Source organism: Lepidothrix coronata, unplaced genomic scaffold, assembly GCF_001604755.1.
Source record: "Lepidothrix coronata isolate B3197 unplaced genomic scaffold, Lepidothrix_coronata-1.0 Scaffold86, whole genome shotgun sequence".
NCBI classification, from domain to species: Eukaryota; Metazoa; Chordata; class Aves; order Passeriformes; family Pipridae; genus Lepidothrix; species Lepidothrix coronata.
Window position 1 is genome coordinate 2,753,175 of NW_016690266.1, and position 19,537 is coordinate 2,772,711.

At 37.6% G+C, this 19,537-nt stretch overlaps 1 protein-coding gene across 2 annotated transcripts in view; it reads right to left on the minus strand.

Moving 5' to 3' along the window:
* DPP10 (dipeptidyl peptidase like 10) overlaps positions 1-19,537 on the minus strand; it is a 265,798-nt gene that overhangs the window by 201,657 nt on the left and 44,604 nt on the right. For both annotated transcript variants that reach the window (XM_017820942.1, XM_017820943.1), the window contains exons 2-3: positions 13,071-13,185; positions 4,461-4,556 (exon numbers count right to left, since the gene is read on the minus strand). In XM_017820942.1, coding sequence (XP_017676431.1) covers positions 4,461-4,556; positions 13,071-13,185 — 211 coding nt within the window. The remainder of the gene's footprint in view (positions 1-4,460; positions 4,557-13,070; positions 13,186-19,537) is intronic.

Consider the following 19,537-nt stretch of genomic DNA (forward strand, 5'->3'; position numbering starts at 1 on the left):
GTTGACATCACTGATACAGCTAATTTAGAACTGGGCCCCGATACAGAATCACAGAATCTGCCAAGTTGGAAGGGACCCACAAGGATCATCGAGTCCACGTCCTGGTCTTGCACAGGACTGTCTCCAAGCATCACACCATGTGCCCAAGAGTATTGCCCCAACGTTTCTAGATCTCTGTCAGCCTTGGTGCTGTGCTCACTGCCTTGGAGAGCCAGTTCCAGCACCAACCACCCTCTGGGGGAAGAACCTCTTTCTAATATCCAACCTAAACCTCCCCTGACACAACTTTAGGCCATTCCCTCGGGTTCTGTCACTGGTCACCACAGAGAAGAGATCAATGCCTGCCACTCCTCTTCCCCTCGTGAGGAATTTGTAACTGCAATGAGGTCTTCTCTCAGTCTCCTCCAGACTGAAGAGACGAAGTGACCTCAGATGCTCCTCATACAGCTTCCCCTCAAGGCCCTTCACCACCCTCATTGCCCTCCTTTGGTCGCTCTCTAATAGCTCCTTATCTTTCTTATACTGTGGTGCCCAAAACTGCACAAAATATTCCAGGTGAGGCCACCCCAGTGCAGAGCAGAGCAGGACAATCCCCTCCCTCGACCAGCTGGCAAAGCCTGATGCCCCCCAGGACACAGCTGGCCCTCCTGGTTGCCAGGGCACTGCTGACTCATATTCAACTTGCCCTCAACCAGGACCCCCAGGTTCCTTTCCTGGCACTGCTTTCCAGCATCTCACTCCTCAGTCTGTCCGTACATCCAGGGTTGCCTCATCACAGGTGCAGAAACTGGCACATCCCATTGTTGAACTTCACGTGGTTGGTGATTGCCCAGTGCTCTAATTTTTCGAGGTCTCTTCAGGGCCTCCCCGGCTTCGAGGGAGTCAACAGCTCCTCCCAGTTTTGTGTCAACTGAAAACTTGCTCAGTATCCCCTCTAGTCCTGCATCCTGCCATTAGGTGTTCTGTACTAGCACCCGGGAGAAATGTTCCGCAAGCACACTGTGGCCATGAAATGAGATGCTAAAAAGCAACCTGAAGCAAAGACTGGTCCCTGTGGCAATCAATTAGACTCCAAGACAGAAGCAATATGAGGTACACTAAGTCTCTCAAAAAGTTTTTTGGCAAGGGAAAGCAAAGGGGAAGTTTAGCTGCAGTGTTTTCTTGAATTTAATTCTTCTGGATATTTTAAACTATGTTCCAGTTTTGTGCTTAAATTTAAGTAAACCAAGCCTCTTTGCCATCTAATGTGAAGCTCTTATCTACAGCAATGAGCTGTCAGGTTCAAGTACTTTCATTATTCACTGGCAGCATTTTAAATTCTCACTTCCTATTAGAAAACCTGAAGAACAATAATGCTAAAGGAAGATGTACTCTCATTTAACGTCTTCAAAACTATGCAAAGCAACTGGAAAGCTTCCTGAAATCAAGCACTCTTCCAGCTAACATGGTTTGGACTGAATGATGGTTATGTATACATACCACCATGTCCTTTTAAATATAGTTGAGGTGATCAAATTTATAATTGAAAAAGTTTAGTAAACTACTAAGTTATCTTCAAGAAAAATAGTAGCCATCGCCCATATTATCTCTTTCCTTCGTTAATTCTTACAAAGAGAAAAATCCAAGTCAGGTTTGAAAAAAAAAAGTCTTTGAAATAAACCCAAAAAAAGGAGAAGAAAAGGAGAAAAAAAAGGAAGCGAGGAAGAAATCTGAATGATATGTGCACATGTACACCTTCATATTATATAGAATGTGAATACATTTTGTCCCTTTTAAAACTAGTTCACAATGTTTCTTTTATTTTCTTTGGCAACAGCTGATTATTTTAGATAAAGACCAACATTTCCTCTCCAGCTTTAAACATTTGCATAATTATTAACTTTGGTGGGAAGCACATAAAATTGTGGACTCAGTTTCAAGCATAAAAATGAAATGAACTGTAAAAACTTCTGCATGTACGAGTTTTTCTTATTAAAGAGTAGTCTAGAAATAACTTCATGGGGATGGATTTGTAGTAGGGGAGCAGGAAGTAGAAAAAAGAAATAACATGCTTGGAAGATAAAGCCAGAGAAATTCAAAGATCAGTATATAAAGTTTCATTAAAGAGCAGCAGCTAAATACCAGGCCTTACCTAAGAACATCCAGCACTTGAAATCCTTAAACCTTGCTTTTCATTTTTTGATGAAACACACTCTAGACCCTGAAGAAGCTGCTTACAGTAGCAGCACTTTTTCAGTCTCTATTCCTATCTCTTCCCAGGAGGTGAAGATGATAAAAATTTCAGATAGATGCAAATTATCCTATTTCAAGAGGAGCAAAAAGTAGTAGTAAGTAGCTATTTATTTTCTGCTAAAATCATCCTGTGCAGAGTTCACTTACCCAGCCAATATCCAAAGAAAGTGCCAAATGCTCCCCTTCAGCTCCACAGTAATGAATCTGAATATTAAGTTATATATTTCATTCTCCATGCATATATTGCCATCACTGCAAGGCCACCATGCCAGAAAAGAAAATAGAATCTTATCCTAAGTCTTAAAAATAAAACTAGAAGGAGGAAGCAGAAATGCTGCTTTGCAAGACTACTCCTTGTTTCGTTTATTATCCAAGATATTGACTTCATTAACCATACTGAATCCTTTCAAAAAAAAAAACAAAACAAACAAAAACAAACAAACAAAAACCAGAAAAAATCATAGTTTTTTCTGTGTTTATCAGAAACACTAAACATTTAATAAATCCTTAATTATCCCCACTTTTTCCTTAATTCTTATACACACACATACTCTAATAATCCAAATATTAATTCTTTCCCTTTTTTGCACTATTGCACTTCATTGTTTCTTTGGCAAATAAACAGGAAAATACCTAACTGCAAGCTTAGAAGTTGTCATAGTGACTCAGTAAACCACCACTGAAGAAAGATTGGATATTAGTACAGCTGTACTGTTAATAACACACAGGGCCTTTCTTTATTAAATAGTATTTCTAATATTATTTTGAAGTGATGGAAAAGTTCATAGCTGTACAATCTCACACCTTTTAGACTAGATTGCTTACGACCTCCATTTTTTGCATGATACTAATAAAATTATATTCCACTGTATGAGTTTCTTAAGATGGATTTTGAGGTCAAGAAAAAAAACCTGCATCCAAGGAAGGGTTAAGCATCAAATTCTACATTTCTTTTTACCACATCCAGAAAACTCATGAAAGAAGTTTTTATCTTACCACAGGCTGTAGAAACGAGTTAAAAAAATGCAATAAACTACACGTTTTATAGCATCAACAATATTTAATATAACTCCATCCATAACCTTTTAGTTTTATTGCCCTGGAATTTGAAATTAGTACTACATGCATAGAGTTTTATGCACATGTTATGAACAACTACTTGTGTTCTTAGGAGAGTAATCTCGTGGAGGTTTTGGGTAACAAGAGTAATGGATAGAACAGGCATAAGGATCTTCTTCCAACTGTATTTTCACTGGAGTAACTGAGGGAAAGAGTGGCAGGAAACTAAACTGAACATCCCCTCTACTATCTCTTAACTACTGGATAACAAATAATATCAGAGCAGGCCCTGGAAAAAAAGGATTGACCATAAAGATCAGTTCTAGTTACAGTTGAATGCCAAAGTCGATTAATATAATTGAAGAATTATTTCCCATGTAAAGTTATTCTGAATTTACATACAAAGTCACCAGATTTCCACACTCCTGCCTTCCACAGAGCACTCCTTAACAATACTCTATTTTGGACAAAGCCTATTGTCATTCCTTGATTATAACACCCGGAGTAAGTAATACAAAGACCCAACTATAATGACACAAATCAGATGGTTGTTATTGTGTTACTTGTACATTTCTTTTAAACAGAAAGAATTTGAACAACCCACATGATCAAGAGCAATGGAGGTCAATGAGTTGAAAAAAAAGTTTGAATTTGTTTACTTTTTTACATTAAAACTCCTTAATTTGGGGGGAATCTGCATACCATTTACAAATAATTTAATAAATTAGAACACTACAAGCAATTCGTAGACATCAGAAAATTACTATGAGCTGTACAAGTATATTGAAATATTCAAGAATCTATTCTAGACATGTAGAGAACAGGCTCTCAGATCCAAAAGTTTAGATATTAATAGATTTTATCTTCTTGTGAATACATAAACAAGATCCAATCCTTAAAAAATTCTTCATCACTGCTTCCAACTGAGTCAGGAGCATAAGCAGATAATTTCAGTGAGTTTCTCCTAGACAGAGCTTTAAAATTAGAAAGCCACTTCAAAAATTAATGAAACAGACATGATTCAGAACTAAAAGGAAAACTGGGACACTGGCCAACTTCAAGAGAGTTTGAAATTTTAACAGATTCTTTCTCAGTGTCTGGATAACAATAACAGTCAATACTTGAAATTATTACCTACTTTCAAATTACGTGAGAGCTTATACACTTACCGTTAATCCATTTGGCTTCTGGATTATGAACTATGAAGTCTTTTCTGAAGAGATCTTCCAAGGATAACCTGGTTTCTGATGAATTTGCGAGTTCATCTAAAGCAAACATAACATCATTTTAGATAGTTATTAAAAATTATACATTGTGTTGTTTGCAAAACTCTGCAATTATAGAACAAGTAGTCCTGTCAAAATCGATAATGATACTGTGCTTTTTATTTTTCCCCCCACAACAAGAAAAAGTATAGTTTTTCTTCAGTAAAGCTTCAGAAAACAAAACATTGGTACCTTTTGGACAGGACAACCACAGAATGTAGTGCTTGGCTATTTATTATATGGGGATGGTAGTGGCAAAGCTCTTTCTTACCACAGACCCCCAGTGCAAGCGAAGTCTGATTACAAACCAAAACAAAAATTTCCTGAGAATTAAAGGATGTTGGACATATCGATCACTTTATACTGACAGAAACTAAGTAAAAAACTCCTGTAAGTAAATTTTGGACCAATTTCACCTATTCTACAAATTAAAATGAAAAAAAAATTCTACATGCACATTTTATAGCCTGGGCTTGCCAGTGACAAGAACAGTATAACATTTGGCTAACAGCCTTGTGTTTTTCCCAAACATGACAGAACCCAGGAATATCGTGCTTCTGAAAATTAGCCAACACTGACTTTCAAAACCAAAAATAAATTGCCTGCATCTAAAACCATCCCCATGCTTAAGGAAAAAAAAAGCTCTGCTAAATTCCACTTTCCTTGTGCTGTAGACCAAATAAATAAGTAGCAAAGATTCAATAGTGAACTGTCACAATAACATGTGAAATCAGAAATACTAATAAAGCAAAAAGTGTTAGTGCCAAAACACAAAACCACAAAGTTTCCATGAATAATCACATAATGAAGAGCAGCTATGCACTTCACCTGACTTCTTCAGGCTATTTAGGACAGCAGCTGCCAAAAGCTGTTCCATTTGCTGCTTGTGCCCTAGCAAAAATATGCACCTATGAACTTCCTACACAACCAACAGTTCAATGCCCAGGCTGTTTTTTAATAATTTTATCGTTATTGGGCAGGTTACCATAAATTACTGCAGTTATTTCTCCACTCTGTGAGCTTTTCCCTTGCATCCTTCCTTCCATTCACCTTCTCTATGTGAGGAACTTTTTGTTAGCCAGATTTTGTCCTTCCTGATATGAAGCAGTTCTCTGATGGGAGACCCATAGAAAAAAGAGTATCTAGAATCACAGCAGTCAAGCAGCAATCTTGTTATCTTTCTGTCAACCCAATGTTACCAGCACTTCTTTAACAAAGAAATGTCCTTTGTAAAGGTCATATCCTGAAAAACATTTGGGATGAAAACATGATCCTTCACAGAGAACAAAGTCAATCATAGTTTCATTATTGGTCTTTATTCAGCCAAATTTCTCAATTAGAGGCTCAGCTGAAAGCTTACGGAAATCAACAGCAATAAGATATTTTTGACTTTAAACATCAGTACTGCCTGCTGAAGCCACTTTAGCTGGTATTAATAAGGTGCATCCTTGCTGTATTGAAGAGAAACTGCTTTTTAATGCACATCATAAATTTACAATAGACACAAGCCACCACAGCTGCTCATGCCACGGCACTGCTGCATTTTCATGGTCCCAGATCGCAGCAGGGACTCTGTAAACACCATAATCAACTCTTCTTGCACTTGGTGTCTTATAAGGCTAAGCATGCAGAGTTGTTCAAATCCTCCCTCATAAGACAAATATTGTAATCCTTAAATAAGCTTTTTGCCCTCTTCCTACCTTCCGAGGATCAAAATACCCTGTTCGTTTTTTTTTTATTATATTCTACAAGTCCAGCATGGGACACAATATTCCACCCGCAGTCTTACTAGAGCTTTACAGCAGAGTAACATTATCTCTCTTGATTTATACCTAATCCCTCTGTTTACACATCATGGGACTTGTTAGCTCTTGCTCCTGCCACACACTGAGTTTTTATCTTCAAAGTAAGCACATGTTGTTATATATGTTTTGCTCAGCTCTACAAATACATTCCATGTCCTCAAAAAACTACTTCGAACTTAACAGCATCAAATATTGGGCTCTTCATATGCCCATTTTCCCCTTTCTCCATAACCTTGCTGACTGCCTACCCGCAACAAGCTGTTTTCTATCACCTATTTCGATGCAACACACTCTGATCCTGATGCTGTTTATGATTCTAAATGAATTTCCCTTCTAACCTTTCCTGAGTCTGTTCCTACCTATTGTGACCCCTTGTATCCTGCCAGTTTGTCAACTAGCAATCAAGCTGACACAAGCTGTTAGGTTGCCAAAAAACTGTCTTACCCAAGACAGAACTTTTTTTAACTGCTTTAATAAAAATCACTAAAACAATATATCAGCTGTGTACAGAAAGTCTATCAGAGAAGAAAGGAACACCAGCTCTGCTCTCTGTACTCTGATTCACATGCCTGCCAAGAAAACATGATATAAATTGGATTTTAAAGTAAGTTTTTAAATTACTATTAGCATTTCTAAACTGGCATCTTTGTGAAACTTTACTGGATGTTTGAAAAGTAACTCTTCTCCTAATGCTAAGTCTTTAAAATAGAGCCCTGTTTGAAATCCTTGACACTAACTTTCCACTCTATCAATATCTCAGAGGCTCAGTTTATCTATAGCATGATGAATTATACATCATATGAACCCTCAAAACACTATACTGGGTTAACTTTTCTCGAGCACATACATTTAGTATGTACTTCACAATGTTTATACTCACAGGCAGGGGAGAACAGAAGGGGGATCACCCTCTATGTCAGTGACCAGCTGGAATGCACAGAGCTCCTCCTGGGCATGGATGAGTAGCCAACCCAGAGCTTATGGGTCAGAATTAAAGAGAGGGCAAGGATATGTGACATTATAAAGGGAGTCTGCTACAGGCCACCTGGCAAGGAAAACAAAGTGGATGAGACCCTGGATGAGGGGTGTCCTCACATGCACAAGCCCTGGTCTTCATGGGGGACTTCAACCACACCAGTATCTGTCGGGGGGGCAGCACAGCAGGGCATAACCAATCCAGGAGGTTCCCGGTTGATGGTAACTTCCTTCTCCAAGTGATATGGATACAGGCCTGCTCCAACAGGCCACAAAGATGCTCTGAGGGCTGGAGCACCCATCCTATGAAAACAGGCTGAGAGTTGGAGTTGCTCAGTCTGGAGAAGAGAAGGTTCTGGGGACACCTCAGAGCACCTTCCGGTACCTAAAGGGGTTCCAAGAGAGCTGGAGAGGAACTTTGAACAAGGGCCTGGAGTGACAGGACAAGGGGGAATGGCTTTAAACCAAAAGAGGGCAGGCTTAGATTAGATATTAAGATGAAATTCTTCAATGTGAGGGTGTTGAGGCACTGGGACAGTCCGCCCAGAGAAGCTGTGGATGCCCCATCCCTGAAAGTGTTCAAGGCCAGGTTTGATGGGGGTTTGAGCAACCTGGTCTAGTGGGAAGTGGCTCTGCCCATGGCAGGGGGTTCAAACAAGATGATCTTTAAGGTCCCTTTCAATCCAAACTATTCTTTGATTCTAGGATGTACTTGTGGGTTTTTTTTAAAAAGACTGCCTTTTACCACTTCGTATNTCATTTCTGTTGTAAATTTTATTGAATTATTCCTTGAAGGAGTTATATTTCCAATGTCCTCACACAATTTGTCACAGATTTCTATTTCATTCTGAAATTATATATATATTTATGTATATAATGATACAGATTATAGAAGATAAAAACAAAACCAAATGTTAAAAACTAAAAGGCTACTTTTTAACTGCACATCTAACTAAATATAGTTCAACGACTGATGTGTATTAATTCCAAATTACAAACCTATTTGTGCTTACCAAACTAGAAGACTGCAAAAGTAGAAATTAATAGCCTTGTTATTTCTCATGAGTTTATAGGATATTATTTCTGCAGGCTATAAGTAGTCTACACATCTCATAAAATTTACCTTCTAACTTAGCAAATAAAACTAATAATTATGTTGTGCAGTATACCATTAACTGAAGCTCCCTATTGACTTTTCTGTGGAAAAAATGTTTTCATGCTAGAAATTAGGATAAAGGCTTCATGTTAAATGTCATGGAAAAACACCACTACTAAACTGTATGCAAGCTAACAGGTATATCGATAACTGGGAATTAGGATAGTTCATATTGTGTTTGTATGACAAAGGAAAAAAAACTTGCCTTAAAGTAGTCAGATATGAAAAGCTGACTTGCCAGTGTACAGTAGTTACAGGAAGTCTATACAGCATTGACCAGAAACCTGAATCTTCTGGCAATGATTCTCCATAACACAAAAAAAAAATGTTTAGTTTGTTTTCTATTAATTTAAGAGCAATATGAGAGATGGTATCGAGGGGTCGATCCTAACCCTGTTCTAAACAGTTTTTCTCTCGTATATAACCCAAATGGATTCTCTTCTCTTCTCAAAATCTTTCAAAAAGAGCATTTCCTGCCAATTTGGCTGGCCTAAATGTTCTCTAAAGGAATTTTTCTTTAAAGCTGTCCTTTTTTTTTCATCATGTGACAGCAAAGCAAACACTGAGTGTTCTCTGAGTCTGTGATTAGAGGTACATGCCAGTTTGCTCAACAGTAAGTACATCTATCAGCAGGCATGGTTTAAATGCCAATATCAATGTCTCAGTAAAGGAGTCCTGAGTAAAGCATTTGAGTCTGCCACATCTTCAGAAATTGTAAGTTAACATGAAGGTAGAACTACTGTCAGTCCCTAAATGAAAACACAGCCTTAAGTGTTGTGGCAAAATACCTATACAAGGGTAGCAATGTCTGTACAACCCTTAGATCATTCTCAGGTGATTTTTCATATAAAAGCTTTTAAGTGCTAATCCTTTCAGTTGAGCATTTCTCACTTTCGAAATACAAATCAACAGTGATCAATCAGATAGGTCTTCACATAATTCCTGCAATAGGGAACATACTGTCATGATGCAAAGCAAAAAAAAAAAAAATAAAAAAAAATGTTGATTTAAAGGCAGGAGTGATTTAAAGGAACTGATCTCTAAAAATCTACCTATCAATATTTCAGTATGTGCAGGTATGTGATGAAACTCTGACAACATGAAATAGAATACAAGCAGAAAAAGAAGGATACTTGTGTTATATTTATACTGACATATAAACTAAATGATGGCATCTCATAAACAGCTATTTCTGTTTATGCACTGGCCACTAATTCGCAATATAAAGATATATTTATAAGATTATTCCCAAGGTATTTTCTTTTGTTTTGTCTTAAATACTTCTCAAGCAATCAACTCCAAATATTACATAAAAACAACTAGATTCATAATTAAGTTGCCCCAGAGGACAAACAGGCTCCTACTCTGAAACTCCCAGGTTTTTCCACACTCCAGTTCCTTGCTTTAACAACAGTAATCTCATTCTTTTGTATCTTCATACACTTTCCTTAGCCTAGCACTTATTTAATTTTGAAGAAAACTAGTAGGGATATTTGCCTTCTACTCCCAAGTACAGAGCAGTATAGCAATTTCTACTTGATGGGTGCAATGGGGTTTATTTAATGCATTCCTTATACCACAGAGATTCACTTGTTGAGCCCCAACAAGTGGTTATTGGACTGGGAGTTCATTCAGATTCTGCCACTGATGTCTTACATCACTGAATGGTTTGGCCTTCCATTTTTCCATATCTTTGTTGAGAACACTAAGATATTTATAAAGATTCCGAGTATTATTATAGATTAAAAGCAAGATAAAAGGTACCAAAATATTACTAATACTGTCGGTATAATTTACTAAAACCACAACCATAATTACAACACAGATGCTTCAGACTTGAACAGAAGCTATAAGTAGGTCAAAATACATCTCTTATTTCAACATAGTTCCTGCTTCCTGTTGTATATTCAAGTTATATTTCATGTAATAAAAAAATACTAAAAAAAAACAAACAAACAAACAAAAAACCCCAACATCAACAACAACAAAAAAGCAAGAATTTTCTTTTAGTTTTAGTACCAATTCCGTATTTACTGGAAGCTAGAGCCTCTTTGAAGCCTTTTGCTTAAAAAATTTACACTTTCTTTTAAAAACTTGCTATCCCATATGGAAGCATTGATCTCTCTACTAAAAAAAGGCAGGAAAGCTGTTGCTCAAAGTTTGAGAGAACTGCAATGACAGCTGTGAGTGTACACAGACACAAGAGTTTCTTATATTGTGGACAAAACAACGTATAAATAACTGTAGGCAAAAGAGACATTGCTGTTGTATTTGGCATATCAGTAAGCACACTTTTGCCTCAAAAAAAATACAAATGAAACAATCAGGCTTCTGAGCAACAACGATCTGAAATGATTATCATCTCCATAAAAAGAAGCAGTACGATGTACAGTGTTTAGGGGAATTTACATGAAATCTAAAAAGCACCCATCCATACAGGCAGAACTAAATAGGGAAAGAACTCTCTGATGCTCAAAATGGTATTAGAAATAATAAGCAATGCACTCTGAAGTATCCCAAGGTAACACAGGACATAATTCCCCCTATTTCATTGAAGATCTAAATTCAGACCTATTATATTTTATGAGAAGAATTTGCTAACCCAAGAATTTATGTAACAGATTAGAGGCACCTTAGAACTGAGCACCTCCCAACAGTCAGATCTGTGATGGGCTCCAACTTTCTCCTCTCCCCAAATGCAAACATCCCAAAGTGATCTTACATATATTCATGACAAAATAGCTTCAGCTATACTGCTTAGTACCTGCCAGCAGACCAGTAGAGTATCAAAATATTTTCTTCCAAAAATACATTAATTAATAATGAAAGTGAAGGGGGAACAGCACTGATTAGGGTCAAAACAGGGAAAGTAGCTGTCCTACAGTGTGCCTCCAAATCTTTCTTTGGTAAGCATTTCCAACCTGCAATAAAGCCCAGTTTTATGGACTAGATCATTCTGGGAAAAAGGTTTTTATTCATATCAAGCTTTACAGTCTCTACGGGATATCTTAGAGCATCTGAGCTGACAGAACTAGTTTTCACTCGCATGGCTTGAAACGAAATGTAGGTCCCAGCTTATGCAAGTTTACAAGCAAGATCTCTGGATTTTGAAACAGCCTTGGAGGTGTTGTAATTCGCTGAGCATTTTTAACATATTTTAAACAAAAAGTTAACATTTCCCTAGGTTGTTTATTCTTTTTCCACTAGTGCCTTCGAAGACTTCAGTTTATGTTTTTTACATTATTAATAATTCTCTATAGATATAAGAGCCACAACTGATCTTTATTATTGTAGATTCCAGCATAACATTTGATTTTTTGCAAGTCTTCCAAAAAAGCTACCTCTCCTTGAAGCAGAAAACAGTCTTCTGTCTTAAAGTGTACCAGGAGACACTACCATTTGCTCTCAAAATCTCTTTTCTGTTATTCCCTGAAGAAACTCCTATACACTGAGACTACAGCAGAACAACTTTGCTTTTATTTTTCTCAAGTGTTCAACATGGAAATAGGCAGTCACTTTGGACAGCAGCAGGCATATGTAGCAGATATTCACACAAAGCAGAAGAAGCAGAATAATCCATAGTATTCCTACGTACTGTCTCCAGCTGTGTCATTCCCTCTAATAAGCAAAGTTTTTTGATCCTTTTGCATTCAGTCTCATCACCTTCCTTTCAAGCAGTAGTGGTCTACTGCTGTACTTGTTCATGGACAGACACAGCCAGCATCCCTTGATGATTTCATCCAGTGACCAAATAGTCTGGAACCATTATTTAACTAAAAAGTACTTTAATAACCCTTTGGTTTACACAATTGGGGCATTTCAATAGCAGAACAAATGCAGAACAATAGTTACCTTCTAGGCATGCCAAGCAAATCAGGTACTTTATGCTGTAACTTTAAAACTGACGAATTCAAAGATATTTTTTCTTTAAAACTTGTGCAGCGTTTCCTTCTCAGGTTCTATGATATAGTTAAATAGTTGTTGATTCAGTGGTAAAAAGAAAGTCTTTGGAAAAATAACTCAAATCATATTAGAACCAAAGAAAAAAGAAAGGCATAATTATTTTACAGGTCTAACTGCTCTTTTAGTCTAATACTTGTGCTCTCCCTTTTTTTTTCTGTGACTGAACCATTAATTTCCCCTATTTGTTTTTGAGAGAAAGAAAAGGGAAGAAGCCTGTGCATGTACATAAGAAAGATGCATGTTCTGATCAGTGAGAAGTTTCATTCTGGGAATTTGTTTCTAATGACATGCAGCTTTCTCTTAGCTCATCTGTGAATCTGAAACTACAGCCCAAGTGACAAAATCTTAAAGTCAGTTCACATCTACTGGAGCTAATGAGGATTGCTTGTAGCCATCCCAAGGTTGACACAATTCTAAGGACCTACTGCCAAACTCAAGTGCTTCTGCTCCACAAGGCCTCCAGTAACTGTTGAGTCCCTACAGGCACAAAATTTGTAGTAGCCACAAGTTAAAAATGCTCAAGGGCAAGAGATACTTTAACAATTATATGTCACTTTTCATGACTGCATTATGAATCATACACCTTTAATAAGATAAAATAAAGAAGTAGGTTACCTGGGGTTAAAAGAATGACTGACATAGTGATGAGTGAACAAACAACTAGAATCACCAGGAGCGCAATAGCAATTCCCTTCCAGTTCCTCTGCGGAGGGCTGTTACTTCCAAGTTCCTACAGGAATGGAAAAAAATAAAATAAAAGGAAAAGACCATGTTTCACAAACATACATTTCTAGAACTATTAGTGATAGGAAAATTGCTCAGTGCATACTCATAATCACAGCACGGGAGGTGCTCATGATCCCTCCCTGGTCCACAGTACACAGAGTCATCCAAAGGTGTGTAACTCTTATGCTTTTTAATAGATCCCTCTCTTTTTTTTTAATATATAAATATGTAATTTTATACCCCTAAGAGAAAATCAAATCATCTGATGCAAGCTGTCCAAAATACAATCTGTGTTAAAATGTGCTGAACATAAACTTCAGGACAGTATCACTAGCAGTTTATAAGATAATTACAGAAATGAAATGTAGCAATTTACTGTAATTCTACCTAACACGGTATGGACCATAAAGGTTTAAATACACATCCTTTTTAATGTACACTATTAAACTTATTTGTAATAGAAAACACTAACAAAACTGCCTGAGGCTGCAAGTATTCCATCTGAAGCTACAAGCTCTTTTCCCCTATACAGTAAATCAACTGTTAACTGCTCCCCTATTAGTTATAAAAAAACAACAGTAGCTTATAACAAATGTTAAATGGATGCTTCTTTAACTACTAGTGCTCTTAAACCTACATCCTGTGTGGTTACACGTTTACCTCCTGCCAAGCTCCATTTACGTTTGTCAGTAATAGCAATACACTGTCTGTGTTCATGGTACAGTTTAAGACCAAATAGCATGTAAACATCTAACAACAGAATGACAAAAATAGTACAATTGTTTCTTACAACCCTAACTTTCCCTCACAGAAACCAATATTTTTTTCTGTCTATATCTCGAAAGCATAAATATTTCTCTGCCACAATTACTCGTACCTTTAGTATCACAAAACTAAATGCTATCACAAGATTGTGAAAAAAAAACAACTGGAAGGAACTTGTGAGAAGATCCTACTTCATCCTACTTACAAAGGTGAGGTATTTATACAAGTGCTCCACAATCAACACAAGCTACACAGGTGGGGTAAAAACATGGCTTTAGTTCACACTTGCCCTTTAGTTCACAACAGCATGTAAAAGCTTCTCTACCCCTCCCACTGCCAGGACGTGCACCAGCAGAGCTCTGTGAGGCTGCCTCTCCACTGAATGCACAGGGAATGACTGCCACGAAAGATGAGCGATTATGTGGAGTCTCTCCTATTTGATCTTCAATACTGGTTTTGTTAATCCTGTGATACACACCGAGAACGTTCTTTCATCTTTTCCACTGGGCAAAAGGGCAGAGGGATGAGGACAGCCACCTCAGCCTGCTTATTCTATGGGGAGGACTAAGTTGCAGGAAAGCATGTCCTTGTTCTGTTTTATAAGCTTCCAAAAACATGTTCAAACTTTTTCACATATGCATTATTTCATTTTGCTTTTCTGAGTTATAATCAATGTGAAATGGAGAAGTCTTGTGACAAGAGGCAATGCTCTTGTGACTTCTTAGCTGACACACATAACCTCAACACCACACATAGCCCACAACAGCAGCTCCAACAGTGTCTTTAATTTTTAATATTTTTTTAGCCACTCAGACATTCATTTCTGCCTGTAAAAGACATCTTCTCTCCCTGGTCCTCTTTTCCAGGAAATATAAGCAGATGAAGGCCAGTCCCTCCCACATTGAACTCTGTGCAGCTTTCCCAGGAATCACTGTGCAGAAGAACCTGATTACCACAACCAACAACACATCTTTGATACCAGAGGGTTTTTAACTGAAGATCAGGACTCCTGTCCTTGGCTCACAGGGGGAAAAAATGCTGTAAGAAGGAACTCCTGGCATTCGTCTCCATTCTCCATCCCATTGCCCCTGCTTCCCAGCCCCATGCCAGCCTGCCTGCTCCCCTCATTTTCTTCAGCTCCTTCAGATTCCCTCCCACCCCGTGAAATATAAATTACCACAGCAGCTTCCTGACTAGCCTTAAAGATCAGGTTTTCAAGGCCTGCATAATGGCTTCATGAACCTCTTTGGTGATTCCAAGGACATGAGAATTGCATGGTTCAATCCCTTCTGGACAGCCCGGACCACACTGACATTGCAATGATCCGCAGCATTTTCATAAAAATACAGAACTTCTGTGTCCTGCATTTAAATTCATACCCAAGCTATTATTTTACTTTAAGTAAGAATTATTTTAATGTTAATAGCACACTCTAGAAAACAGAAACTTACTCTAAACATAACAATATGAGCCTTATTTCTATGACGTTTGACAGATAAAAGAACTAGCAGCTCATAAAACCAAGTGGTGGTGATTAAACAGTAGTTTCCCTCTGAGCATCATGAAACTCTAATCCAAAGGATTGGCTTAGAATGACAGAAGCTGGACAACTTGATGAATGTACCAAAGCCTCTAAAAACTGTACCAAGTCCTCATTATTCAAGACATTCTTCTCTGCAGACATGAATATTGTTTAGTTTCTAAAAATAAGGCTTCATTCTAAATACTTGTGCAAATTTTTGCAACGAGAATAGCAAACAGTTGAATCAAGTAGTGAGCACACAAAGCTTACAGGTACCCACAGTGAGAAAGACGAGAGCTTCCAGATAGCTGAAATCTTGGAGACTGGCATACAAAGAACTCAACTTCCATTAAGAATAAAGTACTTTGTTTCAATATTTGGATAAAATGTATGAGTTGTATCAAGTTATATTACAATTTATCAAAGGTCATGATGTTGTTTTGATATTGAATGACAACATTCTTGTAAGACATTTATAAAGTTATTGTACACAAACATATATATTTGATGAAATATTAGAAAAATTATTATAATAAGGTGAATTCATAGTACAATTAGTATGAAGGACATCTGCAATCAATTTTTTTGAGGTTAATGAATTCAACTCTTGGACTGTGACCTACAAAGTTTTAAAACAGAGTAAGCTGCTGTTCTTCAACAATAAAATAGTTTCAGACTCACACTGCCTTTAAAAATGATCATAAGCAAAAGGCAGATAAATAGATGTTTGGACTGTGGTAAGACAGAAGCTGTCCTTTTTGAGAGTGATTAGAAGACAGAGGCATTCAAAAAGAAACATCACAGAGAGCCACACAATGAGAAGATTTTGACATCACAGTTTCCCTGTAACTGCAAACTACCACATAACAACTGAACACACAGATGGAGATTTAAGGATCTAACCTGCTAAACAGGCTCTTCTATTAATGTGGTTTGAAAAACATCAACTCTTGAATCTGGTGGTTTATATATAACACTGTTATTTTATTATAGATTTTACAATCTAACTCTAATGAATCAGAAAATGGCTGCTCAAAGCATAATGCAATTGCAAGTTTTTTCATTATTTAGAGTAGCTTTTTCACAAACCATTTAATTGCCTTGTTGCCAAAAAAAAATCCTTTAGCAATATATATTTCTGAATGTAATTTCTGACTAATACCTTAGTAAAACACAGCCACAAAGAGAAAAATTAAATACTGCATGCACAAAGAACCATACACCAATGTTAGAGAACCTAATCCCTACTCCTGCCAAACGCTAAAGAACACATTTACCAAGAGCTATTATTCACCAACATGAGGGAACTCAGCCCATATAGCCGAATGGACATTGTAGCCTCAGAGCCTAAAGTTTCTGCTTTGTGATTGTCTCCACTTAATATCTGTTGAAAAGACCCCTAAAAGAAAAAACTGGTCTTAAAAACTATATACTACATGTATGATATAATCTTACAGAGGTTGCAAACTCTGCAGTAGTAACCAAACAAAAAACTAAAACAAAAATCTTCAGACTGGATGTGAGGGATGACAGGTTGAGGCTGTCAAAGGAAAGCATGAGTCATCTCAACCCTTCAGCATCCCTCTATGTTAAATCCCACTCACCACTGCAAAACAAAGTATTTCAGTAGGAAATGCTGAAAAAAATACACCCAGCAAACACACAAGGCAAATATAAGTCAAATATGCTGAAGCATTTTTCTCTCTCCTTTTCTAGGCTGATTTCCAAATATGTCCTCCCTCTCCAAATAGAATTTACAGACTGATGAGGAACTGATTCACTACAAGCATAAAAATCTTTTAAGCACTAGCAAGATATGGCCTTGAATATCACAATCTAGGGCACAGAATCATAAAATGGTTTGAGTTGGAAGGGACCTTAAAGATCATCTCATTGCAACCCCTCTGCCATGAGCACCTTCCACCAGACAAGGTAGCTTAAAGCCCCATCCAACCTGGTCTTGAACACTGCCAGGAAATCCACAGCTTTTCTTGGCAACCTGTTCCAGTGCCTCCACTCACACAGTGAAGAATTTCTTCCTTATGCCTAATGTAAACATGTCCCCCTTCAGTTTAAAGCCATTCTCACTTGTTCTGTCACTCCATGCCCTTGCAAATAGGCCCTCTCCAGCTCTCTTGTAGCCCCTTTAGGTACTGGAAGGTGCTCTAAGGTCTTCCCAGAGCCTTTGCTTCTCTGGGCTGAACAGTCCCAAGTCTCTCAGCCTCTTGTCACAGGAAAGATGCTGCAGCCCTCTGACCATATTCGTGGCCTCCTCTGGACTCCCTCCAACAGGTGCAGGTCCTTCTTACACAGCTTGGTGTCATCGGCAAACTTGCTAAGAGTGCCCTCGATCCCACTGTCTATGTCATTCTAACCCTGTGGTAGAAGGCTGTTCTGAGTTGTTGTTCTCTACTTTTGAATGAAATGCAAGTCATGAAATGTAGATGTTTCACCTTAAAAAAAAAAAAACCTACAAAAATACCTCCATAATAGCTGTGTGACTGTAACAAGAAGATACGGCCCAAGTTCCTATTACAATAAGAACGACAATGTGAAACTAAGTTCCATTAAATGTATTTCATTTGGAAATATTTTTTATCCCTTGACATAGAAAAGAAAGTGCATATTTTAACTTATATTGCGGATATCAATTTGGGAAAAAGAAACTCTTAAAATTAAGAGATGTACTATCTTAAAGAAACACAAAACCCCTCAAATATTTCCATATTTTTACCTGAATAAACTTACAGTCTTTCTTGTAAACAGCATAACAAAAAAAAAAAAAATCACAGCTTCCTTCCTAAAACTTATTGACTTGTACAGTTTTATTGTTAATCAATGAGGATAAAAAGTCTAAGACATATTTTTTTCTAGCAAACACGTACAACTAAGGTTGTTGTAAGACAACAAAAGGTCGGAAAATATTGGCACAACCTGCTGCATTAATAAGTCATGGTTTTGAATTATCTTAATAGCATTTTCCTGATTTCTTGGAAAGCTATTTGTGTAAAGCACCATACAATTTCTACAATGGAAATAATGACAGAAGCAGTAGAGACTGCCTGGTAGAAGTAGGCACATGGAAGGGCATTGGCCTGGGGACTACAGAGTGCCTCTGCGAGGCTTTTCTAGAAGATGCAGGTTAGTTAAAATCCAGCATCTCTATTGGGAGACTTTCAGAGACAAGCTAACCCTGGGAGCTGGCTTTAAGTAAACTGCTTTTTCTCCTAGAACTACCTGCCCGTGCTGCGATTGACTCAGGTGATAAATGGTGAGATGAGTCAAATATAGAAAATATGCATTTTTCTTTAAAAATTAAGAACAAGAATTCAACCAGTTTGTGTGTAGAGCTGGGTACAGCTCAAAGTGAAAGCAGAGATTCTGCCCTTGTTTCTGCAGTCTGGAGTGAACTTTACCAGGCTGAAGTGTTTGGTGGTACAGGTGTGCAGATGCACATTGCTGTTTGCTCTTAGACTGTGGGTATTTGGAACGGAAAATCCACCAGCACTGAGCTGCAGCAGTGTCTGGTGGTTGCCTGGTTTTGTGTTGAGGCATGGAAGGCAGACGAAGTATCTCAGCTAGAAGACCTATGGCCTGTAGCAGTTTCTGCCAGCATAGCATCTTCTGAAGCCTTGAATGAATAATCTGCTTTCTTCTGTCTTTTGGTTTTTTAATATACTCTTGCTGTACTGTCACCAGGACAGAGCCTACAGAGGAAAGCACTAAGAATTACAGCCTTCCCTTATTTCGGCAAGAATTTCAGGGGTAAAATGCATTAGAGAGGAAAAGCAAATGTGATTTGCTTTGCAGTAGGAATGAGAATGAGTCTCTCTGTAGCTTAGATATATCACAACAGTATCACTTAATGACTCCTCCAGCATCTACTTCATTAAATTCTTACCATTTGCATTTCCCAAACATGAAGAGAAGGTGATAAATGAAAAAAGACAAATAGTTTCATGTTGCATTTCAGGTGTTTTAAAAGACAGACTCAAGAGACTTATAACAGAAATACTGCAGTCTTTACAAAACTCTTTATAGAGCTGGTGATATTAAATAATATCTGCCC